Below are 25079 nucleotides of genomic sequence, written 5' to 3'. Positions count from 1 at the left end.
GTAAGGTAACTGTGTCTCCTCCAATAAGGCGCCCGTTGAATTTTGTTGATCTTTATGTCTCTATACAAGCTTATATCAATCGGCTTTTTTCATGGATGTGATTGATACGTGGCTATGAAAACAATCATGCAATACATCATACCATGCTTGGTTCTATTTTATAAGTACCTTCTTCTTACGGAGGCACTATATGACAGCACTCAGACCTCTTATGGTTATATAACACAGGACTAAAGGAACTTCTTGCAGAACTATGGGGGAACAGAGAAGTGTCTTAGTCAAGGAATGAAAACCAGCGACCACCGTGTTCATTTACTGAAATAGCATGAGCACCTCTACAATATGAGCAGGCCGAAACTGGTCGGGAGCCCTGGTATTGTCATGTGTGAAGAAAAGGAGATAACGAGTGACACCCAGATCTACAGTAGTAGGTATCTTAAAGGAATTTATCACTTTTAGAAAAATGTAATGTAAAAATAATGATGTGAGACCAAACAAAAAAAACAAAAGAAAATCAGAAGCTTCCAAACACATGACATCATCATATGTGCAGCCCAGAACTGTTTAAAGGCATAGTGATCTTATTGTTTGTGAACTTTTGACTTTGCAGTAAGTAATAAAAATGACTTAAAACATTTTCACTCTCTCTCATTATTCTGGCATTTGGCAAATATCAAAGGGAACCTGTCACCTTCAAAATGGAAGTTGAGCTGCGGCCACCGGCATCAGGGGCTTATCTACAGCATTCTGTAATGCTGTAGATAATCCCCCCGATGTATCCTGAAAGATGAGAAAGAGGTTAGATTATACTCACCTGGGCGGGCGGTCGGATCTGATGGGCGTCGCGGTACGGTCTGGGGCCTCCCATCTTCTTACGATGACGTCCTCTTCTTGTCTTCACGCTGCGGCTCCGGCGCTTGCGTACTTTGTCTGCCCTGTTGAGGGCAGAGCAAAGTACTGCAGTGCGCAGGAGCCGGAAAGGTCAGAGAGGCCCAGCGCCTGCGCACTGCAGTACTTTGCTCTGCCCTCAACAGGACAAAGTACGCCTGCGCCAGAGCCGCAGCCTGAAGACAAGAAGAGGACATCATCCTATGAAGATGGGAGGTGCCGGACCGGACCGCGACACCCTTCGGACCAGAAGCCCACCCAGGTGAGTATAATCTAACTTCTTTTTCTCATCTTTCAGGTTACATCGGGGGCTTATCTACAGCATTACATCGGGGGCAGCACAAACAAGGCATCATGGAGGCTCGGTCATTTATATACATTTGGACCAAGGTAAATACAAGGAAAGACTAGAAGCAATGGGATGAAACTGAGTGGGAGGAGGAGACACATTAGATATTAGAAAAAAACTTTTTGACAGGGTGATCAATGAGAGGAACAGGCTGCCAGGAGAGGTGGTGAGTTCTCCTTCCATGGAAGTTTTCATACAGAGGCTGGACAGACATCTGTCTGGGATGATTAGTGAATCCTGCCTGGTAGGACCAGATGACCCAGGAGGTCCCTTCCAACTCTACCGTTCTATGATTCTATTTGTAGCGAAAAATCACTGAAAAAAGCAATGACAACAACTGACACTGATGAGTAACGATCTGTTATTATGTCTGACAACAATCAGCTTTAAGGCTGTGTGCACACGCAGCAGATTTTTTGCATTTTTTTCGCGGTTTTTCGCTATAAAAACACTATAAAACAGCGAAAAAAAACGCTCACATTAAGCATCCTATTTAATAGAATACAATCCACATTTTTTGTGCACATGCTGCATTTTTTTCCTGAGCAGAATCACATTCCAGAAAAAAACGCAGCATGTTCATTAAATTTGCGGAAACGCGGGGATTCCGCACACATAGGAATGCATTGGTCTGCTTACTTCCCGCATGGGGCTATGCCCGCCATGCAGGAAGTAAGCAGATCATGTGCGGTTGGTACCCAGGGTGGAGGAGAGGAGACTTTCCTCCACGGACTGGGCACCTTATAATTGGTAAAAAAAAAAAAAAAAAGAATTAAAATAAAAAATCGATATACTCACCTTCTGGTGGCCCCGGAGTCCTCCCGCCTCTCAGCAGTGCACGCGGCCGCTTCCGTTCCTATAGATGGTGTGTGTGAAGGACCTGCGATGACGTCGCAGTCACTTGACCGCGACGTCATCGAAGGTCCTGTACACACACCATCTATAGGAACGGAAGCCGCTGAGGAGATCGGGACGTCAGAAGGTGAGTATAACCATTGTTTTAATTATTTTTAACATTCTATCTTTTACTATTGATGCGACATAGGCTGCATCAATAGTAAAAAGTTCCGCGGAAATTCTGCAACGCGTGCACTTAGCCTTACACTGAGGGATTCTCACCATTGAGGGTTTCCTGATAATTGTGCAGTGTAAACAGGTGGCCGATCATTCCTTGAACAAGAAAAACTCTTCATCAGGTGTACCGGCCTTTTATGCTGCACAAGAGATCATCACTTTCTGTAGCACACCATCACGTAAAGACAGGACTAGTGCTGCCGAGAATGACGGATCAGTTTACCGCCGCAGCCATTAGATTACGCCGCCAGACTTGCAGCATTAAACTGAAGATCAGTAATTATCTACCGGTCGGCGGTCACTTAGCGGCCTCATTACACTGGCAGTGCGCTCTACAGCTCAGTAATTATCTACCGGTCGGCGGTCACTTAGCGGCCTCATCACACTGGCAGTGCGCTCTACAGCTCAGTAATTATCTACCGGTCGGCGGTCACTTAGCGGCCTCATCACACTGGCAGTGCGCTCTACAGCTCAGTAATTATCTACCGGTCGGCGGTCACTTAGCGGCCTCATTACACTGGCAGTGCGCTCTACAGCTCAGTAATTATCTACCGGTCGGCGGTCACTTAGCGGCCTCATTACACTGGCAGTGCGCTCTACAGCTCAGTAATTATCTACCGGTCGGTGGTCACTTAGCGGCCTTATTACACTGGCAGTGCGCTCTACAGATCAGTAATGTCGCACTGTGCACACAGACTATTACTGTTCTCGGCAGCACGAGTCCTGTATATACAAGACGATACGCTGCCGAGAACAGCGATCTTTTCTGCAGCACAAATTACCCTCTCACCAGACAAACAAGTGTTTTGCTCATTCACCGGCAGCCGGTTTCCAATACGAGCAGCGGCCTAGGACACGCATTCACACTAATAGTGCAGCATAACGCACCGAGCAGCCATACTGCTGATGTAGTCATCCACAGAAGCTATTATGGCGCCTGCATACAGTGCAGCGCGGTACAGAGGCTATCTGCGTAGTACAGGGGGTCCAGACATAGTCATGGTGAATATTCGCACTGTTATGGGAGACCTGTGACCTATGAAGAGGGGGTCATGGTGAATATTTGCCCCTAACCTCTCCCAGTGATAGAGGGGCTGTGGGTGCCCTTGTTTGGGCACGGCCTGGCAGCACCGGCGGCATACACGAGCCAGGCTTCTCACACTTATACCGCCGCACACAGGATCCATAGTCCTACCTCACTGGCCAAAGAAACTCTCCGCTTCCGACATAAAGCACGATTTTCGTTTCCAGCCAATCAAAATTCAGCGCGAAATTACGTCACTGCAAATAGTAACAAAGGGCAGATTCTTTGCAGATTCTTTGCATCTCAGGAGTCCGGCTACCATGGAGTGTCAAGCCGAACACAATCATTTGCAAGTCAATGGCCAGAGGACTACAAGAAAATGGCCGACAGGCAAAGCGAAAGCAGGCAAAAGAGACGGAGTTAATCGCGGAAGAGCGGAGATGACGTCACGCCAGCGACTCTCCTGGAAGTGTGATGTGGCTGAGAGGGGCTCACCATGGTAAGTTCTGTGCAGCTGTGCTGGGGCTGCTCCGTGTGTGCAGTAATGGCGGACACACAGACTGTCTGCTATAATAATCTGGAGAAATTAGTAAATGTCACCCAGGGTGTGTATACTGTCTGTGCACAGCTGAGGTGCGGTATTGTGTGTCATCACAATAAATGCAGGGTCTCTGGGGGTCCCACCACCGGTCCTGAGAATTATTATTAATATGATTTATGTATATAGCACCATTAATTCCATGGTGCTGTACATGAGAAAGGGGTTATAGATATCGGTTACAGTAAGCAGGTTTACAGTGACAGACTGGTACAGAGGGGAGAGGACCCTGTCCTTGTGGACTTACATTCTATGGGGAGAATGGGCGTCCCCTATATAAGTGGACCCCAGCTCCATTTCTTCTGAGGGACTGACGGTCAGATGTCTTCGGTGGGTGACGTTCTGCCGCATCTCATGTTTGATGTACACGGTGCATGCTGGGAGTGCTCCTTCCTACTTTACATGTCTGACGTGTGGGCCTGTGTACGATGGATACTGGAGGCACGGCGTGACGCTGTGCGAGGGATGGGTGATGGAGGCACGGTGTGTCGCTGTGCGAGGGATGGGTGATGGAGGCACGGCATGACGCTGTGCGAGGGATGGATGATGGAGGCACGGCGTGACGCTGTGCGAGGGATGGGTGATGGAGGCATGGTGTGACGCTGTGTGTGGATGATGGAGGCACGGCGTGACGCTGTGCGAGGGATGGATGATGGAGGCACGGCGTGACGCTGTGCGAGGGATGGATGATGGAGGCACGGCGTGACGCTGTGCGAGGGATGGATGATGGAGGCACGGTGTGACGCTGTGCGAGGGATGGATGATGGAGGCACGGCGTGACGCTGTGCGAGGGATGGATGATGGAGGCATGGTGTGACGCTGTGTGTGAAAGATGGATGATGGAGGCACGGCGTGACGCTGTGCGAGGGATGGATGATGGAGGCACGGCGTGACGCTGTGCGAGGGATGGATGATGGAGGCACGGCGTGACGCTGTGCGAGGGATGGATGATGGAGGCACGGTGTGACGCTGTGCGAGGGATGGATGATGGAGGCACGGCGTGACGCTGTGCGAGGGATGGATGATGGAGGCACGGCGTGACGCTGTGCGAGGGATGGATGATGCAGGCACGGCGTGAAGCTGTGTGAGAGATGGATGACGGAGGCACGGCGTGACGCTGTGTGTGAGAGATGGGTGACGAAGGCACGGCGTGACGCTGTGTGTGAGAGATGGGTGACGGAGGCACGGCGTGACGCTGTGTGTCAGAGATGGGTGATGGAGGCACGGCGTGACGCTGTGTGTGACAGAGGGGTGATGGAGGCGTGACGCTGTGTGAGAGAGATGGGAGATGGAGGCACGGCGTGACGCTGTGCAGACATTGCCAACACGCGCGGGTTGTTAAAAAGAAAAATCCGAGTAGTATGACCAACTACAGAGGAGATTATAACTGGAAGAAAAAAGCATGTCTGTTCGTTGTAGAGCACTGGGCAAAACATTTACAGTTGTGGAGAAAAATGTCACAAAGTAAAAAAGAATAAAAATTCGAAGTGTTAATAGTTTACCAATTAGGCCGGCTTCACATTCAGCGTATGAAAATACGGTCCGTATATTACGGCCGTAATACGCTGAAAAGTCCCGAAAATAGTGGTCCGTAGCTCCTCCGTAGGCAGGGTGTTTCAGCGTTTTTTGCGCATGGCATCCTCCGTATGTAATCCGTACTGCGTGTTTTTCTCGCAGGCTTGCGAAACCAACATACGCCAATACAAGGGATCCATGTGTCAAAAAAAAAAAAAACATATATACTATATATATATATATATATATATATATATATATATATATATATATATATATATATATATATATATGTCAGTAGACACATATACGTATATATATTAATATTTCATCCAGCGCGATGTAGCAGAAAGCCGGTAATTCAATTACCGGCTTTTGCTTTCTCCTTCCTAAAACCCGACATGATATGAGACCTGGTCTACATACAGTAAACCATCTCATATCCCCATTTTTTTTTTTGCATATCCCACACTACTAATGTCAGTAGTGTGTCTATGCAAAATATATATATATATATACGATACCCTTTATTGATCCCGTGGGAAATTATGGTATCACAGCAGCACGACTTAAATCATGAAAATCATAAAGGAATTACATAGTTGACATGACAGTTTGTTGACAGAAGAACATTATACATTAGAATAGGACATACACAGCGAGTGAACTGAAATGTAGAGAAATAAGTAGACATTCACCTTGGTGGTTTAACCCTAATGTTATTGTTGTACATTCCCATGGCAGTTGGCACAAACGATTTCCTATATTTTTCCTTCTTACACCTCAGAAGTATTAGCCGGTTACTGAAGGTGCTCTTCTGTCTCATGAATAGCTCATATAATGGATGTGCATTATTGTTCATAATTGCCATACACTTTCTCAGAGTTCTTTTCTCCACTACCTCCACAAAAGAGTCCAGATTGTAGCCCACAGCAGAACTTGCCTTCTTGATAATCTTATTCAGCTTATTAGCATCAGAGGCCCGCACACTACTACCCCAGCATGTGATTGCAAAAAAGATGGCACTTGCCACCACCGACTGGTAGAACATTTCTAACATTTTGCTGCACACATTAAAAGACCTCAGTTTCCTTAGGAAATACAGTCTGCTCATCCCCTTCTTGTAGACAAACTCTGAGTGGCATCTCCAGTCCAGTTTGCTATCCAAATGGACCCCCAAATATTTGTAACTCTCCACCTGCTCTACCTCCTGACCAGCAATAGTGATCGGTAAGCATTCCAACTTAATCCTGCTATAGTTGGCCACCAACTCCTTGGTTTTCTTAACATTTAGTTGTAGATAGTTACCATTGCACCAATCCACGAATGGATATATATATATATATATATATATATATATATATATATATATATAATCTATTCTATGTGTACACATTTATTCTACCTATTCTACTGGAAGCTGTCAGTGTGATTTTACTGTACACCGCAATGAATTACCGGCTTTTCTCGCTAACACCGCTGCGTATTTCTCGCAAGTCACACTGCTGGTCCGTGTGTAATCCGTATTTTTGGGGCTTCCATAGACTTTCATTGACGTTTTATTTGCGCAATACGGTGACAAACGCAGCATGCTGCGATTTTCTACGGCCGTAGAAAGCCGTATAATACTGATCAGTAAAATACGGCAGATAGGAGCAGGGGCATAGAGAATAATTGTGCCGTTTGTTTTGCGAGTTTTACGGACGTAGTTTCTGCGCTCTTACGTCCGTAAAACTCGCAAGTGTGAAGCCGGCCTTACCAGAAAGCAAAGTGAGCAAACGAGAACTCTAAATCCGAGCAGTGTTCGCTGTGGCCGCCCGGCTCTTCATCACTTCTTCTAGGTACACTTGTACGCAGGGTCTGAACTCGGCAGAGAAGTTGTTCCAAACATCGGGGAGAACTGACCCCAGATCTTCTGTGGATGTAGGTTCTTGGGCATATTATTCTGTGTCTTCATGTGATCCCAGACAAACTCGATGAGGTTGAGATCAGTGTTCTGTGGGGCCACATCATCACTTCCAGGACTCCTTGTACCTCTTCATTCTGGAGTTACCCCCTTTACCCCGTCCATATAACCTCTACCTAGAAGAATTGATGTTTTCCAGGCAAAGGGCGGTCACAGCAAATATGGATTTGATTTAGATTTCAATTTTGTTCATTCACTTTTAATTTAATCTTTCTTACTTTACAGTTTTTGCACACCTCCCTAAAACTTCTGTAACGTATGTCAGAAGGGTCCTGTGTTGGCATATGATGGGTGCAAGGGAGCCTTTGGGCATATTTTGTGTCTATGGCGATCTGTGTATCAAGCCATGGAACACATCTTGGGGATGTCCAGTTGAGAAAGTTGTCCAGTATGCAGCTACAGAAACTAAACCCTTAATGTATATAACCATCATGGAGCAGGTCAGGGTATGTGGAGGGGGATCATTACCGAGTGCTGATCGCTGCTGTTAACCATGTAGATTCCAGTGCCAATTTCTGATAGCACCATTTAAATGGAGAAGTAGCCGATGCGCACATCCGCTCCCCAAGATGTGAACTCTGGGGGAAGCCATTGGGACACCAGTCAGCTGGGAGTCTCCTGAATCTTGGTACATCTGTGGCGGCCAGACACAGGCCAAGCTCCATAGCTGACCGTGAGTTACATTATATGCTGCAATACTTTTGTATTGCCGTGTATAGTGTAATAATCAGAGGTTCAAGTCCTTGAGTGGACTAAAAATTAGTGTTAAAAAATGTACAGTAAACCTTTATAAAAAGATAAAAATAAACATATTTGCTATCCCTGCATTTATAAAAGGCAGGATTGACCAAATATAAATAATTAACCTGTACGGTAAATGCCTGAAAAAGAAAAAAGAATTGCGATGCCAGATTTGCTATTTTCGGTCACCAACTCACCATACCTCCCTACAAAAATGTAATAAACTGTGATCTATCATATGTATTTCATATTATTAAAACCAGCAGTTCAAAAAATGTATGCAAGTTTGAAATCTCCGTAGTCATGCTGACCTGGAGAATTACCGTATGTTCTCAGGGAATTTTTACCATCCATGAATGGTATAAAAACCACACACAAAACAATGGTCGATTTGGAATTTGTTTCCCATTTTCCAGTACATTGCACGGTAAAATGGATGGTGTCATTTAAAACTACAGCTGGTTCAACAAAACAGAATCCCTCGTATGTCTCTATCAGTTAACAGATAGAAAACCTATGCCTCATAGAAGAAAGGGAGGGAAAAAAGGAAAAATAGCCCTTAGGCTGCCGTCACACTATCAGTATTTGGTCAGTATTTTACATCAGTATTTGTAAGCCAAAACCAGGAGTGGGTGATAAATGCAGAAGTGGTGCATATATTTCTATTATACTTTTTCTCTAATTGTTCCACTCCTGGTTTTGGCTTACAAATACTGATGTAAAATACTGACCAAATACTGCTAGTGTGACGGCAGCCTTAAGGGGTTAGAAAACACAGCATTAGGCCATGTTCACACCATCCTTTTTTTAATGCGGAACCGCCGCAATTTTCCCGCTGCGGGTCCGCAGCTGTTTTCCATGCAGGGTACATTACAATGTACCCTATGGAAAACAGGAACTGCTGTGCCCACATTGCGGAAAATCCCCAAAAAAGCTGCGCTGAATTGCTGCGGTAAAAAAGAAGTACCATGTCACTTCTTTTTGCGGAACTGCAGCGGTTCTGCACCCATTGACCTCCATTGTGAGGTCAAACCCGCAGTAAAACCCGCCGGCGAAAAAAATATCTGCGGGTTTTCTGCGGTTTGTGGTGCAGAACCGCTGCAGTGTGGCTGCCCCCCCGTGCTCCAATCCTACCCCCCCATGCTCCGATGCCACCCCCCCGTGCTCCGACGCCCTCCCCCCCCCCCCCATGCTCTAATCTCCCCCCCCCCCCCCATGCTCTAATCTCCCCCCCCCCCATGCTCTAATCTCCCCCCCCTTATACTTACCGGGCCTCCCGGTGTCCGTCCGGCCGTCTTCTCCCTGGGCGCCGCCATCTTCCGGCCGGCAGATTCGTTCCAGGCACATTTTGATCACTGTGATAACCTCACAGTGATCAAAATAAAAAAAAGTAACTGACCCCCCCCCTTTATCACCCCCATAGGTAGTAACAATAATAAAATAAAGAATTAATTTTTTTTTTTCCCCACTACAGTTAGAACTAGGGTTAGGGGTAGGGTTAGGGTATTTTCAGCCATTTTAACCCTAAAAAAAACTTCCTAGACTCTGCAGAGAAAACTGCATAAAAAACTGCACTAAAAAACGCACCAAAAAACGTACCAAAAAGCACCAAAAAACGCACCTGTGTTTTCTGCCAAGAGCTGCGGTTTTTAGTGCAGAAAAAACAGCAGGGAAATCAGGAACGTGTGAACATGGCCTTACTCGTCCTCCCCAGGTCCAGCATTGCCTCTCCACTGATGCTCTAGTCTGCAATGGTGATATAATGACTACAACCTCTGTGACCGCTGCAGGCAATCACAGAGCTCAGCAGTAGAGAAGGGCGGACACCTGGATGTTCGGGTTCAGCCGAACAGTTACAAAAAGTTTGGGTACCAGAACAGTACCCGGATCCCATTCACATGACAGCGCGGCAAACACAGCTTCTGATCGGTGGAGAAATCATCCCCGCCGGTCAGAGAGCCGCGGTTCCCATTCTGTCAAAAGACATCGCGAGCGCGCAGCTGTGATCAGAGGTATAAAGTTCACCTCCGGTCACTGGTGTCAGCGGATGGGACTACAGCTACCATCAGCCAACCCCTGCTGCGGCTAATAACAGTGAGAGCAGGAGTGGCGGATTTGAGGATTCATCAGCCGGCTCCTGCGTTGTAAATCATTTAAAAAAAAAAAAAAAAAAAAACCGGCGTGGGTTTATGCCAACTTTATCTGCAATCCATAGGATAGGGAATGAATTTCCAGTTGCTGAAACGCTCGTAGAACTCCATTCTCAGTGATCTCCTACAGCTCCATAGCAAATGGAAGGAGTAGAGGTGTGCATGCTCGACCTCAACGTCATTCACACCCTCAAATGCCACGTCGTCGCAGAGATGTTTTCTTTGCCTGTGTGGATTGGATGGGTTGTTACCGACATCTGGTGAGGATTTCATCTCAATAGAATCTTTAGAAATATATTTACTTAGAAAATTGGTGATGTGTTCCATACTTCTTTCACCCACTATGCATATTAAGATGTGTGCAATATCTGCAGCTAGTGATGAGGGTTACACAGCTGTCTGTATGTTTCTTCTCGCTTTATAACCCTCTTGCCTCACACAAAGCCAAGCTCATCAGATGAGTACATTTCCAATGTTGATTGCAAAGAATACAGTCATTTTCATGTGTCCAAGTACAGATCCCAGTGTTCTGAATGGCCATGGGTCTGCTGCCCCGACCTCAGCATCCTGATATCAGCCTATTGGCCAGTGCAGACATCGGGCTTCATATTCCGACCCGGACTGTTGGATTTCTGAAGTGTGCCTAATGCTGAGATGAGAACCAGCAGGCGGTCATTGTAATACTGTCCACATAGTAATACCCCTCTGGTGTACAGGTTGGGGGTGCGGAAAGTGGTAGAAACGTTAGTGCTCCTCTTCTTTTATGCCAGCATCACATGATGAGTGTCCCGGACCCTTAATACACTGATGTCTTCACGTCTGATTCTTTTTTGGGGGGCGGTTTATCGATCAGAACCCTAGGCAGTGATTTTACTGATGTTAGTGTTGGAAAAGCCACTGCACAAGGGCAACATGCTCCTAACAAATGGGCAATGACTTAACAGTAGTTTTATTGCTAGCATGCATGTTTAGCTTTTATTAGTTTTTGACATCTCACAAAAGCAGGAAAAAGAGGAAGGATGAGGGGGCAAAAATAGAAATATTTGCCAGATGTCAATATAATTGCTATCTGCTAACCCTGGCTCAGCGGTTATGTGTTCTTCTTTATTGAGGCTGGCGATGATTGATGAATTTTCTTTTGTTCGTAGATGGTTAGATTTTGTGCAGTAAACAACCTCAAAACATTATTCCCAATGTCAGCATCACATTGTGTGCAATGAAGGCTGGATGTATACGATGGGATTCCCAAAGTAAAAATGTCTGCGGCACTGCTGCGTAGTGGGCAGGTGAAGGGCTCTGTATATAGATCATGGCCTTCATAAGCTGTGAATGCATATAACAGACTTTGTGTTAACATAGACTTAAAGGGGTGGTCCACTACTAGGACAGCCCCTTCTTAAGCTAAATGTTCGGCCCCGATTAAAATAATAACGCCTGTATTCAGCTCCCCTGTGCTGTGGTGTTGTGCTGTAACATCAGCGCTGGCGTCACTGTCTCTGCCTTCGCATGAACTGAACATGAAGAGGAGGCCAGGGATCAGCTGCAGTCCGGATTTCCTCTTCATGTTCAGTTTGTCTGAAGGCGGAGACAGTGACGGCAGCGCTGATTGGATGTCGGGCATCACGTGTCATTCCACCACATCACAGCCCCAGGGCCGCATGTGCCGACACCACTGGGAGGGCGCCGGCACAGGAGGGGAGGATAGGCTTCATTATTTTATCGAGGCCAAACATTTAGTTTTAAAGGGGTTGTCCTAGTAGTGGACAACTCTTTTTAAGGCCCCATACACATATGTGTCAGCGAAACTATCTTTTCTGACTGCCCTTTAGGATGCTTGCAGATGAGGGTATGAAAAAACTTGGGACAATCTTCATCTGCGTGCCTTTATTTTAGGTCCACGTGACATCTGTGTGTGATGTTTTTTCATACATCTACATTAAAAATTGTACATGAATAAGTACAGTTCCTAGGTTTTTAATCATAATGTATCTGTAAGAATTTGGATACCTCTCGGATGTTACCTTTGGGATCTGTTTGGTTTTTTTCGCGCACCCATAGACTTGAATAGGTGAGTCTCATCCAAGACTCCAAAGAAAGTAGTGCATGCTGAGATTTTACGTATCTCTTTCTCATGGACAGTCAGGTCCAGGGTTTTGTCCAGAAGGGATCTATTCACTCTAGGCCTTATGCTGGTGCTGAGTATGTTCAAAGCAAAGGGTGAAATCCACAGCATCTACACGCCACTTTACGTTTAGGATTATTTAGCGTGTGGATGAAATTTTATCAAATTTCTAAAACTGCCGATACCGCATAGACAATGTATTTTATCTGCCCCGTATGCACATGTCTTTATGGTACAGCGTTAGAGGTTTATACTGCATCTGAGAGCTTTAAAGAGGACCTGTCACCGGGTGAAAAGTGGACCATTTTTCCTTTTATTGCCCCCACATATTCAGGGCTTTGTTATTTTTTTTTTTTAATCGTCTAGACCAGTGTTCCCCAAGCCCGGTCCTCAAGAGCCACCAACAGGTCATGTTTTGAGGATTTCCTTAGTATTGCGCAGGTCATTGAATGCTTGCTTGTCCAGGTGATGCAATTATCACCTGTGCAATACTAAGGAAATCCTCAAAACATGACCTGTTGGTGGCTCTCGAGGACCGGACTTGGGGAACACTGGTCTAGATCGTTAAAATGTGGGCCTTTTTATTTAGTGCTAATTGTTAAGGTGTTTAGCAGGGAATGTGGCTTGCAGGGTAAATATGCAGAGCAACTTAACGATGCTCCCTGGAATCCAGTGAGCCACGCCCAATTAGAAAAACTATAAAAATTAGCATCAAATAATAAAATTCCTACATCTCTTGAACCATATAGGGGATTTAAAAAAAAAAAAGAAAAACAGAATATTCAGGGGATCAGTGAAAATGAAATAATAGGAAGAACTTGGCCACTTTTCACCTGGTGATGAGTTCTCTCGAAATGCCCATAAGGGTCTGGCTATGTCTCTGTTGACAACTTCCACAGACCTGGAAGGGACTTCACCTAGAATATCATATCTGTACATCCACATTGACTGTAATCCTGACTATATAATGAACCTTCGCTTTAATAAGTAGTCATTACTAACTTTCTGCAAGAAAAAAAAGAAACTTGTGCATCATAAAAGATGAAAAAGTGACGATCAGGCCTTCTGAAAAATGTCACAAGCTATTTTGAAGTCTTTAAAACTGTATTACACTTCAATCATTATTTCCTAATGGAGACTTAGTCCTTGAGGTGTAACCTGCCTTAGAGTATGTTCACACAACGCTGTAAAAGTTTGCAGCAATCCAAGGCGACCAGTCTATCTGCCACAGTTGTGTTTCAGGTTGGCAGCTGATCACCCCTGAAGAAAGGTACATATTATGTTGTAATGTGTCTCTACATAGAAGGAGGAGCATATGGTGAAGGAGAGGGGAAGCCTGAAGCAAAAAACAGTACCTTCAACCAAAGGTGGATCACATGTGTACCCTATGTCAATAGATGTACCAAATATAAATCAGTATATGCATTCAGTGTCATAGTGGAATACAAGGTAGTAAAAATGAAGCACAAAGAATGTTAGAATATAATGTATCAAATCAGATGTTCAAAACAGTCATATAGAAGATATATGGTAGGATAAAGGAGATACCAGCTGAGTGAGTACTAGAAAGAAATTACCTGGGTGGTCCCGGATGCAAGTGCAGCACACTCCCCGACATGCGTTTCATAGCCGATCCTTTGTCAGGGCACTTTTTTGTTTGTAGTGCCACATTTTACCCTGTTTTGTCCAATAAAAACATTTTCACCTACAGTTATGTTTCTGTACCTCTTCAGGCTATTTTGGTGTTTCCTCTCTGAACTCACATATCCGAATGGTCTGCCATTTACATATCCATTAGCAGAGATGAAATACCATACAACATATCTATTACTAAGCCCTCCTTTGACAAGAGAAATATTATCTGCAATACTCGGTGTGTGTCATCTCTTATAAACAGCCAAGCGGGCTGTGTGTGTGATGCTATTTCCTAACTCCCAAATAAGTGACTAGAAGTGGTAGAATAGCACAGACCACTTGACTGTAACAAACTCGTTACCTGTGACTTGTCTATAGTCATGTACTGTATGTCTGAGTCAGCCATAAATGACTGAAATAGGAATAGCCCTCGAAGAATCGGAGATTCCAGGAATACCTGTAACGAATGGAAGCGGAGGCACAGATGGTGAAGTTCACATTCATTTTTATTGAATTTTAAAGTGGAATCCCGGGGCCACGGTCTGGGGGGGCTCCGAAGGGGGCATGACTACGTGAGCCCCAGACACCCATGGTAAGACCCCTCGACCAGGGTCAGAATGGGATGCCTGCGGGACACAGGTGCTTCCTCCAGTTAGACCTCGGACTCGTGGTAGCTGACCCAGCGGGACAGACGGACAAGCAGTTTTAGCAGAAGACATAGAGCTAACCCGTGGGTACCGGGGTACGGAAAGAAGCTGGTTCCGGCGGTACTGACATTCAGATGTACGGGTAACTGAATGACGAGACGGAACTGGAGTAGGCAGATCGGAGGTCGTCCAGAAAAGCCCGGTATCGGGTAGCAGATAGTCTGTGGAGACAAACTGTGTAAGCGGAGCACTGGCAGAGAACTTCAGAAACAGAAGCACATGCTAGCAGAAACCAGAAGTTAGCAACAGAGGATACTTGTTGCTCCGGCACCCACCCTATGGTGGAGGGGCTAGAAATAGTGATCATTAACACACCATTGGTCAGAAGCCCTTTTTGAAAAATGTGTGCTGTCTCTTTAAGAGACCGGGAGTGAGCGCACGACCTAAGCAAACAGCCGATGAACCTGCTGGGTGCGTGCCAGGGAGCAGAGGAGGAAGGGGAAGCAGAGGCTGTGTCAGGACAGCGTGGAGCCAGCACAGAGCGGGAGTCCCGACGGGGACCCTGCGAAGGTATAGGGACCTCTCTCTCTCTCTCTCTCTCTCTCTCTCTCTCTCTCTCTCTCTCTCTCTCTCTCTCTCTCTCTCTCTCTCTCTCTCTCTCTCTCTCTCTCTCTCTCTCTCTCTCCCCCTCTCTCGCTCTCTCCTCCACTCTCTCCCTGTTTCTCTCTCTCTCTTCTCTCTCTCTCTCTCCCTCTCCTTCTCTTTCGTCCCCGGAATACAAAATCCAACTTCTGCACTTGAAAGATTCGGACGATGCATCCGTCAAAATACTGTACACGTTAAGTCTGTTGTAACACTATTTACTAAACGTACGACGGGACACTACCGACAGAAGTGTGAAACAAGCCTTTATGACATGGTCAAAATACTCCTCTTGCAGTTGCATGACCTCCATGCAGTCACTGACTCCGCAGGTGAGCTCTAAAACAGTCTTTCCAAAACTCCAGTCCTCATGGCCCCCAAGGGATCTTGTTTTCAGGCTTTCCTTAGTATTGCACAGGTGGGAGAACTTGGGACAATTTCTGATGCCTTGATAATAATTCTATCACATGTGCAATACTAAGGAAATCCTGAACTCTGGTGATGAGTGAATATACTCGTAACTCGAGATTTCCCGACCACGCTCGGGTGTCCTCCGAGTATTTTTTAGTGCTCGGAGATTTAGTTTTTCTTGCCGCAGCTGAATGATTTACATCTGTTAGCCAGCATAAGTACATGTGGGGGTTGCCTGGTTGCTAGGGAATCCCCACATGTACTTATGCTGGCTAACAGATGTAAATCATTCAGCTGCGGCAAGAAAAACTAAATCTCCGAGCACTAAAAAATACTCTGAGGACACCCGAGCGTGCTCGGGAAATCTCGAGTAGCGAGTATATTTGCTCATTACTACTGAATACATGACATGTTGGAGGCCGTGAGGACTTGAGCTTGGGAAACACGACTCTGAAATATCATTGAAGAATAATATTTGGACACATGAACCAACTCCCTGCACCGCATCAGTGTAATAAAGGGCTGTATGAATAAGAGTTTACAGATATATATATATACATACATACATACACACACACACACACACACACACACACACACACACACACACACACACACACACACACACACACACCTCATAGCAGGCCCTCCATGATAGGCGTGACATTTTTATATAGTTGCCGGGCAATAAGAACATCATTAACCCCTTTACCCCCAAGGGTGGTTTGCACGTTAATGACCGGGCCAATTTTTACAATTCTGACCACTGTCCCTTTATGAGGTTATAACTCTGGAACGCTTCAATGGATCCTGGTGATTCTGACATTGTTTTCTCGTGACATATTGTACTTCATGACAATGGTAAAAATTCTTTGATAGTACCTGCGTTTATTTGTGAAAAAAACGGAAATTTGGCGAAAATTATGAAAATTTCGCAATTTTCCAACTTTGAATTTTTATGCAATTAAATCACAGAGATATGTCACACAAAATACTTAATAAGTAACATTTCCCACATGTCTACTTTACATCAGCACAATTTTGGAACCAAAATTTTTTTTTGTTAGGGAGTTATAAGGGTTAAAAGTTGACCAGCAATTTCTCATTTCTACAACACCATTTTATTTTAGGGACCGCATCTCATTTGAAGTCATTTTGAGGGGTCTATATGATAGAAAATACCCAAGTGTGACACCATTCTAAAAACTACACCCCTCAAGGTGCTCAAAACCATATTCAAGAAGTTTATTAACCCTTCTGGTGCTTCACAGGAATTTTTTGAATGTTTAAATAAAAATGAACATTTAACTTTTTTTCACAAAAAATTTAATTCAGCTCCAATTTGTTTTATTTTACCAAGGGTAACAGGAGAAAATGGACCCCAAACATTGTTGTACAATTTGTCCTGAGTATGCCAATACCCCACATGTGGGGGTAAACCACTGTTTGGGCGGATGGGAGAGCTCGGAAGGGAAGGAGCGCCGTTTGACTTTTCAAAGCAAAATTGACAGGAATTGAGATAGAATGCCATGTTGCGTTTGAAGAGCCACTGATGTGCCTAAACATTGAAACCCCCCACAAATGACACCATTTTGGAAAGTAGACCCCCTAAGGAACTTATCTAGAGGTGTGGTGAGCACTTTGACCCACCAAGTGCTTCACAGAAGTTTATAATGCAGAGCCGTAAAAATAAAACAAAATTTTTTTCCCACAAAAATTATTTTTTTAGCCCCCAGTTTTGTATTTTCCTGAGGGTAACAGGAGAAATTGGACCCCAAAATTTGTTGCCCAATTTGTCCTGAGTGCGATGATACACCATATGTGGGGGGAACCACTGTTTGGGCACATGGGAGGGCTCAGAAGGGAAGGAGTGCCATTTGAATGCAGACTTAGATGGAATGGTCTGCAGGTGTCACATTGCGTTTGCAGAGCCCCTAATGTACCTAAACAGTAGAAACCCCCCACAAGTGACACCATTTTGGAAAGTAGACCCCCTTAGGAACTTATCTAGATGTGTGCTGAGCGCTTTGACCCACCAAGGGCTTCACAGAAGTTTATAATGGAGAGCCGTAAAAATAAAACAAAAATTTTTTCCCACAAAAATTATTTTTTTAGCCCCCAGTTTTGTATTTTCCTGAGGGTAACAGGAGAAATTCGACCCCACAATTTGTTGTCCAATTTGTCCTGAGTGCGCTGATACCCCATATGTGGGGGGGAACCACTGTTTGGGCACATGGGAGGGCTCAGAAGGGAAGGAGTGCCATTTGAATGCAGACTTAGATGGAATGGTCTGCAGGTGTCACATTGCATTTGCAGAGCCCCTAATGTACCTAAACAGTAGAAACCCCCCACAAGTGACCCCATATTGGAAACTAGACCCCCCAGGGAACTAATCTAGATGTGTTGTGAGAACTTTGAACCCCCAAGTGTTTCACTACAGTTTATAACGCAGAGCCGTGAAAATAAAAAATCTTTTTTTCCAGGTCACCACCTGACAGCACCATGGAGGACGTCCTTCTTATTCGCAGTGGGACAGGAAACACGAGAGTTTAAAAGGACCCTCCCCCTTCCACCCTTCAGTGTTTTTCCTGTCCCACTGTGGATAGGAACGACGAGAGATCGCTGTCCCTACAGAGCGTGCGGATCGGGGGGGCTCAGCCTCTTCCTTCCCACGGGCCGAATCTCTGTATCGCCGACACCCAATTAAGCGGGTCCCTCAGCGACGCCAGTGCAGCGCTGCTCCTGGCGAGGAGGTCGCTTCCCCCTGGGGGGGCTCTCGACCTCGGATGACTACCCCAAGCATACCTGCGCATGGTCTCTGCAGGGTGATCCCTTCGCAGATAGTCCGGCAAGGAGAGGCAGGTTCGGCAGAATGCTGGAGAGAACGCTGGACTCCATGTGTTCCTCGGCGGTAAATGGGCTTTGAACTTCCGGTTCACCGCTGCCGCATCACTTCCGGGTCAGGGCGGCAGCAAGGGGGCGGTCTTCCTCTTCGCTCCTGTAGGAGGACTGGGACACAAGCAAAAGGATTTAAGGTAAGTGGCTAGATAGCGCTAGGCACCGCAGCTTTAATGGACCCAGGTGCTATACCGGCTGTCAGCGTAGAAGCCCCGGGGAAACAGGATTCCCTGACGCATGTGAGTCCCGTTTAGAGGTGCGCTCCTTATAGGCCCATTAAAGGTACTAGTAGTGGTCCCTTTGTCTGTTCCAGGGGCGTCCTTCATCTGGGGATAAGAAGACGGGCAGAACTAAGAGATGTCCAATATGTGCTACAAAACTTGTTGCCTCATGGCAGAAGCCTCTGTGCGAGTCCTGCACCGCTCGTATTGTAGGAGAGGAACAGGCCTCTCTATTAACAAGCATGAGAGCTATGGTTAGAGAAAAAGTGCAGGCTTCTATATCTAACATATCCGCCTCCCAGCCGATCCAGCCTGAGTTCCAGGATCCTCCCAGGTCTAGGAAGAGGCTGAGAGAGTCAGATTCATCGTCTTAGGACAGTCCATCAGAATCTGATATAGAGGAAGAGGAGGAAGTATGTAGAGACCCTCCTCAGAAGGGGAAAAAGTATCTATTCTCTTCCAACGATATTGATGAACTGCTGGGTGCGGTTAAGCAAACTATGCAGGTTGAAGAACCTTCTACCTCTCTCTCCGTACAAGATGAGATGTTCGGGGGGCTGCGTTCGTAGACTTCAAAAGTCTTTCCAGTTAATGCCCACATTCGGTGAGTCCGAGTTCAGTCTCGGCTTTTGCTCAGAGATTGCAGCTACTGACCCCTTCTTAACCTCTTCCCGCAGCTCAATGATTTTGGAAGAGTGGGAGGAGGCAGAGAAGAGGATATCGATCCCGAGAGACTTTAGACTCCGTCTTCCCTTTGACCATGAGGAGGTCAAAGACTGGGAAGATATACCAAAAATTGACATCCCACTAGCGAAAGTGTCCAAGAGAACTGCCATTCCGTTCGAGGACTCCTCGAATTTAAAGGAGCCCATGGACAGAAAGGCAGATGGCCTCCTTAAGAAAGCTTGGGAAAGTTCGGCCGCTGTGATCCGCACAAATATTGCGGCGACTTCTGTGGCGAGAGCCATGCATCTGTGGGTTGACGATTTAAAGGATCAATTGTCAGCCAAGACTTCTAGGGAAACTATCATCAATGCTGTCCCTTTACTTAAACTAGTCACAGGTTTCCTTGCAGATGCTACGGCAGAATCTGTCAGGTTCACAGCCAGGGGGCAATCACTATCTAATGCAGCCCGTAGGGCCATTTGGTTAAAAAGCTGGTCGGGGGATGTTCCTTCTAAGAACAAACTATGTTCCATTCCCTTTTCAGGTGGCCGTGTTTTTGGGCCTGTATTAGATGACATTCTGGAGAAAGCTTCTGATGAAAAGAAGGGGTTTCCAGAAGAGAAAAAGAAAAAATTCCAGCCCTTTCGTAGACCCTATTACAGTCAGAGATCAGACTATAGGGGTAAAGGCAAACAGGGGAGATGGAGTTATCAGAAAGGGGGAGAAAATAGGAACCGAAATAGAGATCCAGGTCCCTCAAACCCCAGGTCTGAGTTCCGAAGGAAATGACGCCACCAGGATAGGGGGTCGGTTGTTGAATTACCTGGAGGAGTGGAAAAAAATTACCTCAAATCCTTGGGTCCTTCAGGTTATATCTCAGGGGTACAGGATAGAGTTTATCTCGTCCCCCAGAGAGATTTTTCATTTCCAACGCCCGTCTCTCTTCAGTCTCACCAATGTGGTCAGACATTCAGGATCTCCTCCGGATGGAGGCAATAACTCCCGTACCTCCTCACCAAATGGGAACAGGTCACTACTCAGGTCTTTTCTCTATAATAAAACCGTCAGGAGAATCCCGAACCATCATAAATCTCAGGCCGCTAAACAGATGGTTGTCGTACAAGAAATTCAAGATGGAGTCCATTCGCTCCACAATTCCCCTATTAGGGAAGGACGTGGTAATGTGCACTTTGGATCTAAAAAGTGTGTATTACCACGTTCCAATTTCTTCACAACATCAAAAGTACCTAAGATTCGCAATAGAGAAAGAGGGTTCAGTCCTCCACTATCAATTCCGTTGCCTTCCATTTGGACTGGCATCGGATCCGAGAGTTTTCACAAAACTCATCATATAGATCGTGTCTTACCTAAGGAAGCGAGACATCATTATAGTACCATATCTAGACGATTTCCTGTTAGTGGCAGACTCAGAGTCCCAACTCAGGATCGACTCTCGATTGGTGATCTCCACACTGCAGGATCTAGGTTGGGTGTTGAACTGGAAGAAATCACACTTAACCCCAAGATCAAGGAGACAGTTTCTGGGTGTAATACTAGACTCGAACATCAGGAAGTTTTTTTCTTCCAGACAGAAGACGGTCAGACCTGATAGAGAAGGTTCGACAGTTTGCAAGAACTCGGGTGACGATAAGAGATGCAATGAAGATCCTAGGCCTAATGACAGCCTGTATCCCATGCGTCAGCTGGAGCCAATTCCATTCCCGTCAACTACAAAGAGCGGTTCTAACAACATGGGACAGAAGACAGTCTTCGTTGGACAGACAGTTTGTCCTATCCTATCGAGTCAAGAAATCCCTGCGATGGTGGACGGTGTCAGAGAACCTTCAGGTGGGGGTCCCATGGATCCAGACCCCGGCCGTCACGGTAACAACGGACGCGAGTCAACAAGGTTGGGGCGGCCAGGTTCTCGGAAGATACTACCAGGGACAATGGAATTCGGAAGAGAGCAACAATTCCTCAAACCACAGAGAGCTACAGGCGGTTTGGAAGGTTCTGTGTTCAGCCCGGACCCTATTAAGGAACAGACATCTAAAGATCCTATCAGACAACACGACGGCGGTAGCTTTCCTTCGCCATCAAGGGGGCCCGAGACATCCGAAGCTACAACATCTGGCGGATCAGATCTTCGAATGGGCAGAAAGATCGGTACTTTCAATTTCAGCAGTCCACTTAGAAGGCTCAAGGAACCAGGTTGCGGATTTCCTGAGCAGAGAAAAGCTATCACCCCTAGAGTGGGAACTGAACAGCAGAATTTTCGATACCCTATGTCCGCGCTGGGGAACCCCGACCGTGGATCTTTTCGCAACCAGAAAGAACGCAAAAATAAGAACCTTCTTCTCACTAAATCCTCAGGAGAATCCAGCAGGGGTAGATGCCCTTTCTCAGTCATGGAGCTCGGGTCTGCTATACGCCTTTCCCCCTCTGGCATTAGTACCAAGGGTACTCAGAAAAATTTGCGAGGACAGAGCTCAGGTGATCCTGGTGGTCCCTTTCTGGGCCGGAAGGAGCTGGTTCCCCCTTCTAAAGAAGCTGGCAGTGGACAGTCCTTACCATCTTCGAGTCAGGGGGACTTACTTTCTCAGGGTCCGATCTTCCATCAGAACCCAGAGAAGCTGCGGTTAACAGCTTGGATCCTGAACGGCAGATCCTGAGGGCAAGAGGCCTTTCAGAAGGAGTGATTTCTATTCTACAAGCAAGTAGGAAACCAGTGACCTCAGCAATATACCTTAGAACCTGGAAGAAATTCTGCAGTTTTTGTGGAGACACAACAGTCGATGTTGATCATCCTAACATACCCAGGATTCTTGATTTCTTACAACAGGGATTCAAGAAGGGGCTCAAACCGAGTACTTTGAGGGTTCAAATTGCAGCCCTCAGTGTATTTTATGACTCTTCCCTTGCCGCCCACCCTTGGATCGCTCGGTTCTCTAGAGCGGTCTCGAGGCTCAAACCTCTAATCAGGAAGTCTGTCCCTCCCTGGGACCTTAATTTAGTCCTTAATGTATTATGCGAAGAGCCCTTTGATATAGAGAAGGATATAAATATCGCTAATCTTTCCCTAAAAGCAGTATTTTTAGTGGCCATTACATCAGCCAAAAGATTGGGGGAACTTCAGGCCCTATCCATCCAGAACCCTTATCTGCAGATATTTGATGATAGGTTGGTTTTGAGGCTTGACCCAGGGTTTCTTCCCAAGGTAGCCTCAGTGTCAAATATTAACCAAGAGGTCGTTCTTCCGTCTTTTTGCCAGTTTCCTAAAAATCAAAAAGAAGCTTTCTTTCATAACTTAGATGTTAGGGAGACGGTGTTGAAATACTTGGATATGACTAGGGCCTGGAGACAGGATAGTAATCTCTTCATCCTGTACGGGGGTCCTAATAGGGGTAAAAAGGCATCAAAATCCACTATTGCCAGGTGGATTAGATCCACTATTACCATGGCCTATCAGGCGCGGGGAAAAGTTCCTCCTGATAGCCTTAAAGCTCATTCATCCAGGGCTATGGCCGCGTCTTGGGCTGAAAAAGGGGGGCCTCAATAGATCAGATTTGTAAAGCAGCATCTTGGTCTAACATTAGCACCTTTTCAAAACACTACAAATTAGATGTAGTCTCTTCCCAGTTAGCTTTTGGCAGGAAGGTTCTTCAAGCGGTAGTCCCACCCTAGAACCAGGAAGTCTCCTTTGGTACTTCTCCATGGTGCTGTCAGGTGGTGACCTGGAAAACGGTAATTAATCTTACCGATAATTGTATTTCCAGGAATCCATCCTGACAGCACGGATAGTTCCCTCCCTAATACAAATACGTGTTATACTTATGTGAAGTAACATTGGTGTTAATCTTGTTATGTTCAAAATAAATTTTCTGTTTGCATCCATCCAGATGTGTTACTTTGGAAAATCACTGAAGGGTGGAAGGGGGAGGGTCCTTTTAAACTCTCGTGTTTCCTGTCCCACTGCGAATAAGAAGGACGTCCTCCATGGTGCTGTCAGGATGGATTCCTGGAAATACAATTATCGGTAAGATTAATTACCGTTTTTTCCCACAAAAAATATGTTTTAGCCCCGAGTTTTGTATTTTCCCAAGGGTAACAGGAGAAATTGGACCCCAAAAGTTGTTGTCCTATTTGTCCTGAGTACGCTGATACCCCATATGTTGGGGTAAACCCCTGTTTGGGCACACGGGAGAGCTCGGAAGGGAAGAAGCACTGTTTTACTTTTTCAACGCAGAATTGGCTGGAATTGAGATCGGACGCCATGTCGCGTTTGGAGAGCCCCTGATGTGCCTAAACAGTGGAAACCCCACAATTATAACTGAAACCCTAATCCAAACACATCCCTAACCCTAATCCCAACAGTAACCCTAACCACACCTCTAACCCAGACACACCCTTAACCCTAATCCCAACCCTATTCCCAACCGTAAATGTAATCTAAACCCTAACTGTAACTTTAGCCCCAACCCAAACTGTAGCCCTAACCCTAGCCCTAACCCTAGCCCTAACCCTAACCCTAGCCCTAACCCTAGCCCTAACTCTAACCCTAGCCCTAATGGGAAAATGGAAATAAATACATTTTTTTAATTTTACCCTAACTAAGGGGGTGATGAAGGGGGGTTTGATTTACTTTTATAGCGGGTTTTTAGCGGATTTTTATGATTGGCAGCCGTCACACTGAAAGACGCTTTTTATTGCAAAAAATATTTTTTGTGTTACCACATTTTGAGAGCTATAATTTTTCTATATTTTGGTCCACAGAGTCATGTGAGGTCTTGTTTTTTGCGGGACGAGTTGTCGTTTTTATTGGTAACATTTTCGGGCACGTGACATTTTTTGATCGCTTTTTATTCCGATTTTTGTGAGGCAGAATGACCAAAAACCAGCTAGTCATGAATTTCTTTTGGGGGAGGCGTTTATACCGTTCCGCGTTTGGTAAAATTGATGAAGCAGTTTTATTCTTCGGGTCAGTACGATTACAGCGACACCTCATTTATATCATTTTTTTATGTTTTGGCGCTTTTATACGATAAAAACTATTTTATAGAAAAAATAATTATTTTGGCATCGCTTTATTCTCAGGACTATAACTTTTTTATTTTTTTGCTGATGATGCTGTATGGCGGCTCGTTTTTTGCGGGACAAGATGACGTTTTCAGCGGTACCATGTTTATTTATATCTGTCTTTTTGATCGCGTGTTATTCCACTTTTTGTTCGGCGGTATGATAATAAAGCGTTGTTTTTTGCCTCGTTTTTTTTTTTTTTTCTTACGGTGTTTAATGAAGGGGTTAACTAGTGGGCCAGTTTTATAGGTCGGGCCGTTACGGACGCGGCGATACTAAATATGTGTACTTTTATTGTTTTTTTGTTTTTTTTATTTAGATAAAGAAATGTATTTATGGGAATAATATTTTTTTTTTTTTTCATTATTTTGGAATATTTTTTTGTATTTTTTTTTTACACATTTGAAAATTTTTTTTTTTACTTTGTCCCAGGGGGGGACATCACAGATCAGTGAT

At 45.5% G+C, this 25079-nt stretch overlaps 2 protein-coding genes across 4 annotated transcripts in view; one reads left to right on the top strand and one right to left on the bottom strand.

Annotated features, from left to right (window-relative positions):
- Nucleotides 1–3660, bottom strand: part of XRCC4 (X-ray repair cross complementing 4) — a 534234-nt gene extending 530574 nt beyond the window's left edge. For 2 of the 3 annotated variants that reach the window (XM_069751244.1, XM_069751220.1), the window contains exon 1: nt 3507–3660. The gene's annotated coding sequence lies outside the window, so the exon portion shown is untranslated. The remainder of the gene's footprint in view (nt 1–3506) is intronic. The other variant, XM_069751236.1, reaches the window with a different exon arrangement.
- Nucleotides 3661–3703: 43 nt separating this feature from the next.
- Nucleotides 3704–25079, top strand: part of TMEM167A (transmembrane protein 167A) — a 36918-nt gene continuing 15542 nt past the window's right edge. The window contains exon 1 of the mRNA XM_069751265.1: nt 3704–3834. Coding sequence (XP_069607366.1) covers nt 3832–3834 — 3 coding nt within the window. The 5' untranslated portion in view covers nt 3704–3831. The remainder of the gene's footprint in view (nt 3835–25079) is intronic.

Source organism: Ranitomeya imitator, chromosome 1 (assembly GCF_032444005.1).
Source record: "Ranitomeya imitator isolate aRanImi1 chromosome 1, aRanImi1.pri, whole genome shotgun sequence".
Classification (NCBI taxonomy): Eukaryota; Metazoa; Chordata; class Amphibia; order Anura; family Dendrobatidae; genus Ranitomeya; species Ranitomeya imitator.
The sequence above is the reverse complement of the archived record's forward strand: the minus strand, read 5'-3'. Positions and strand labels throughout refer to the sequence as shown.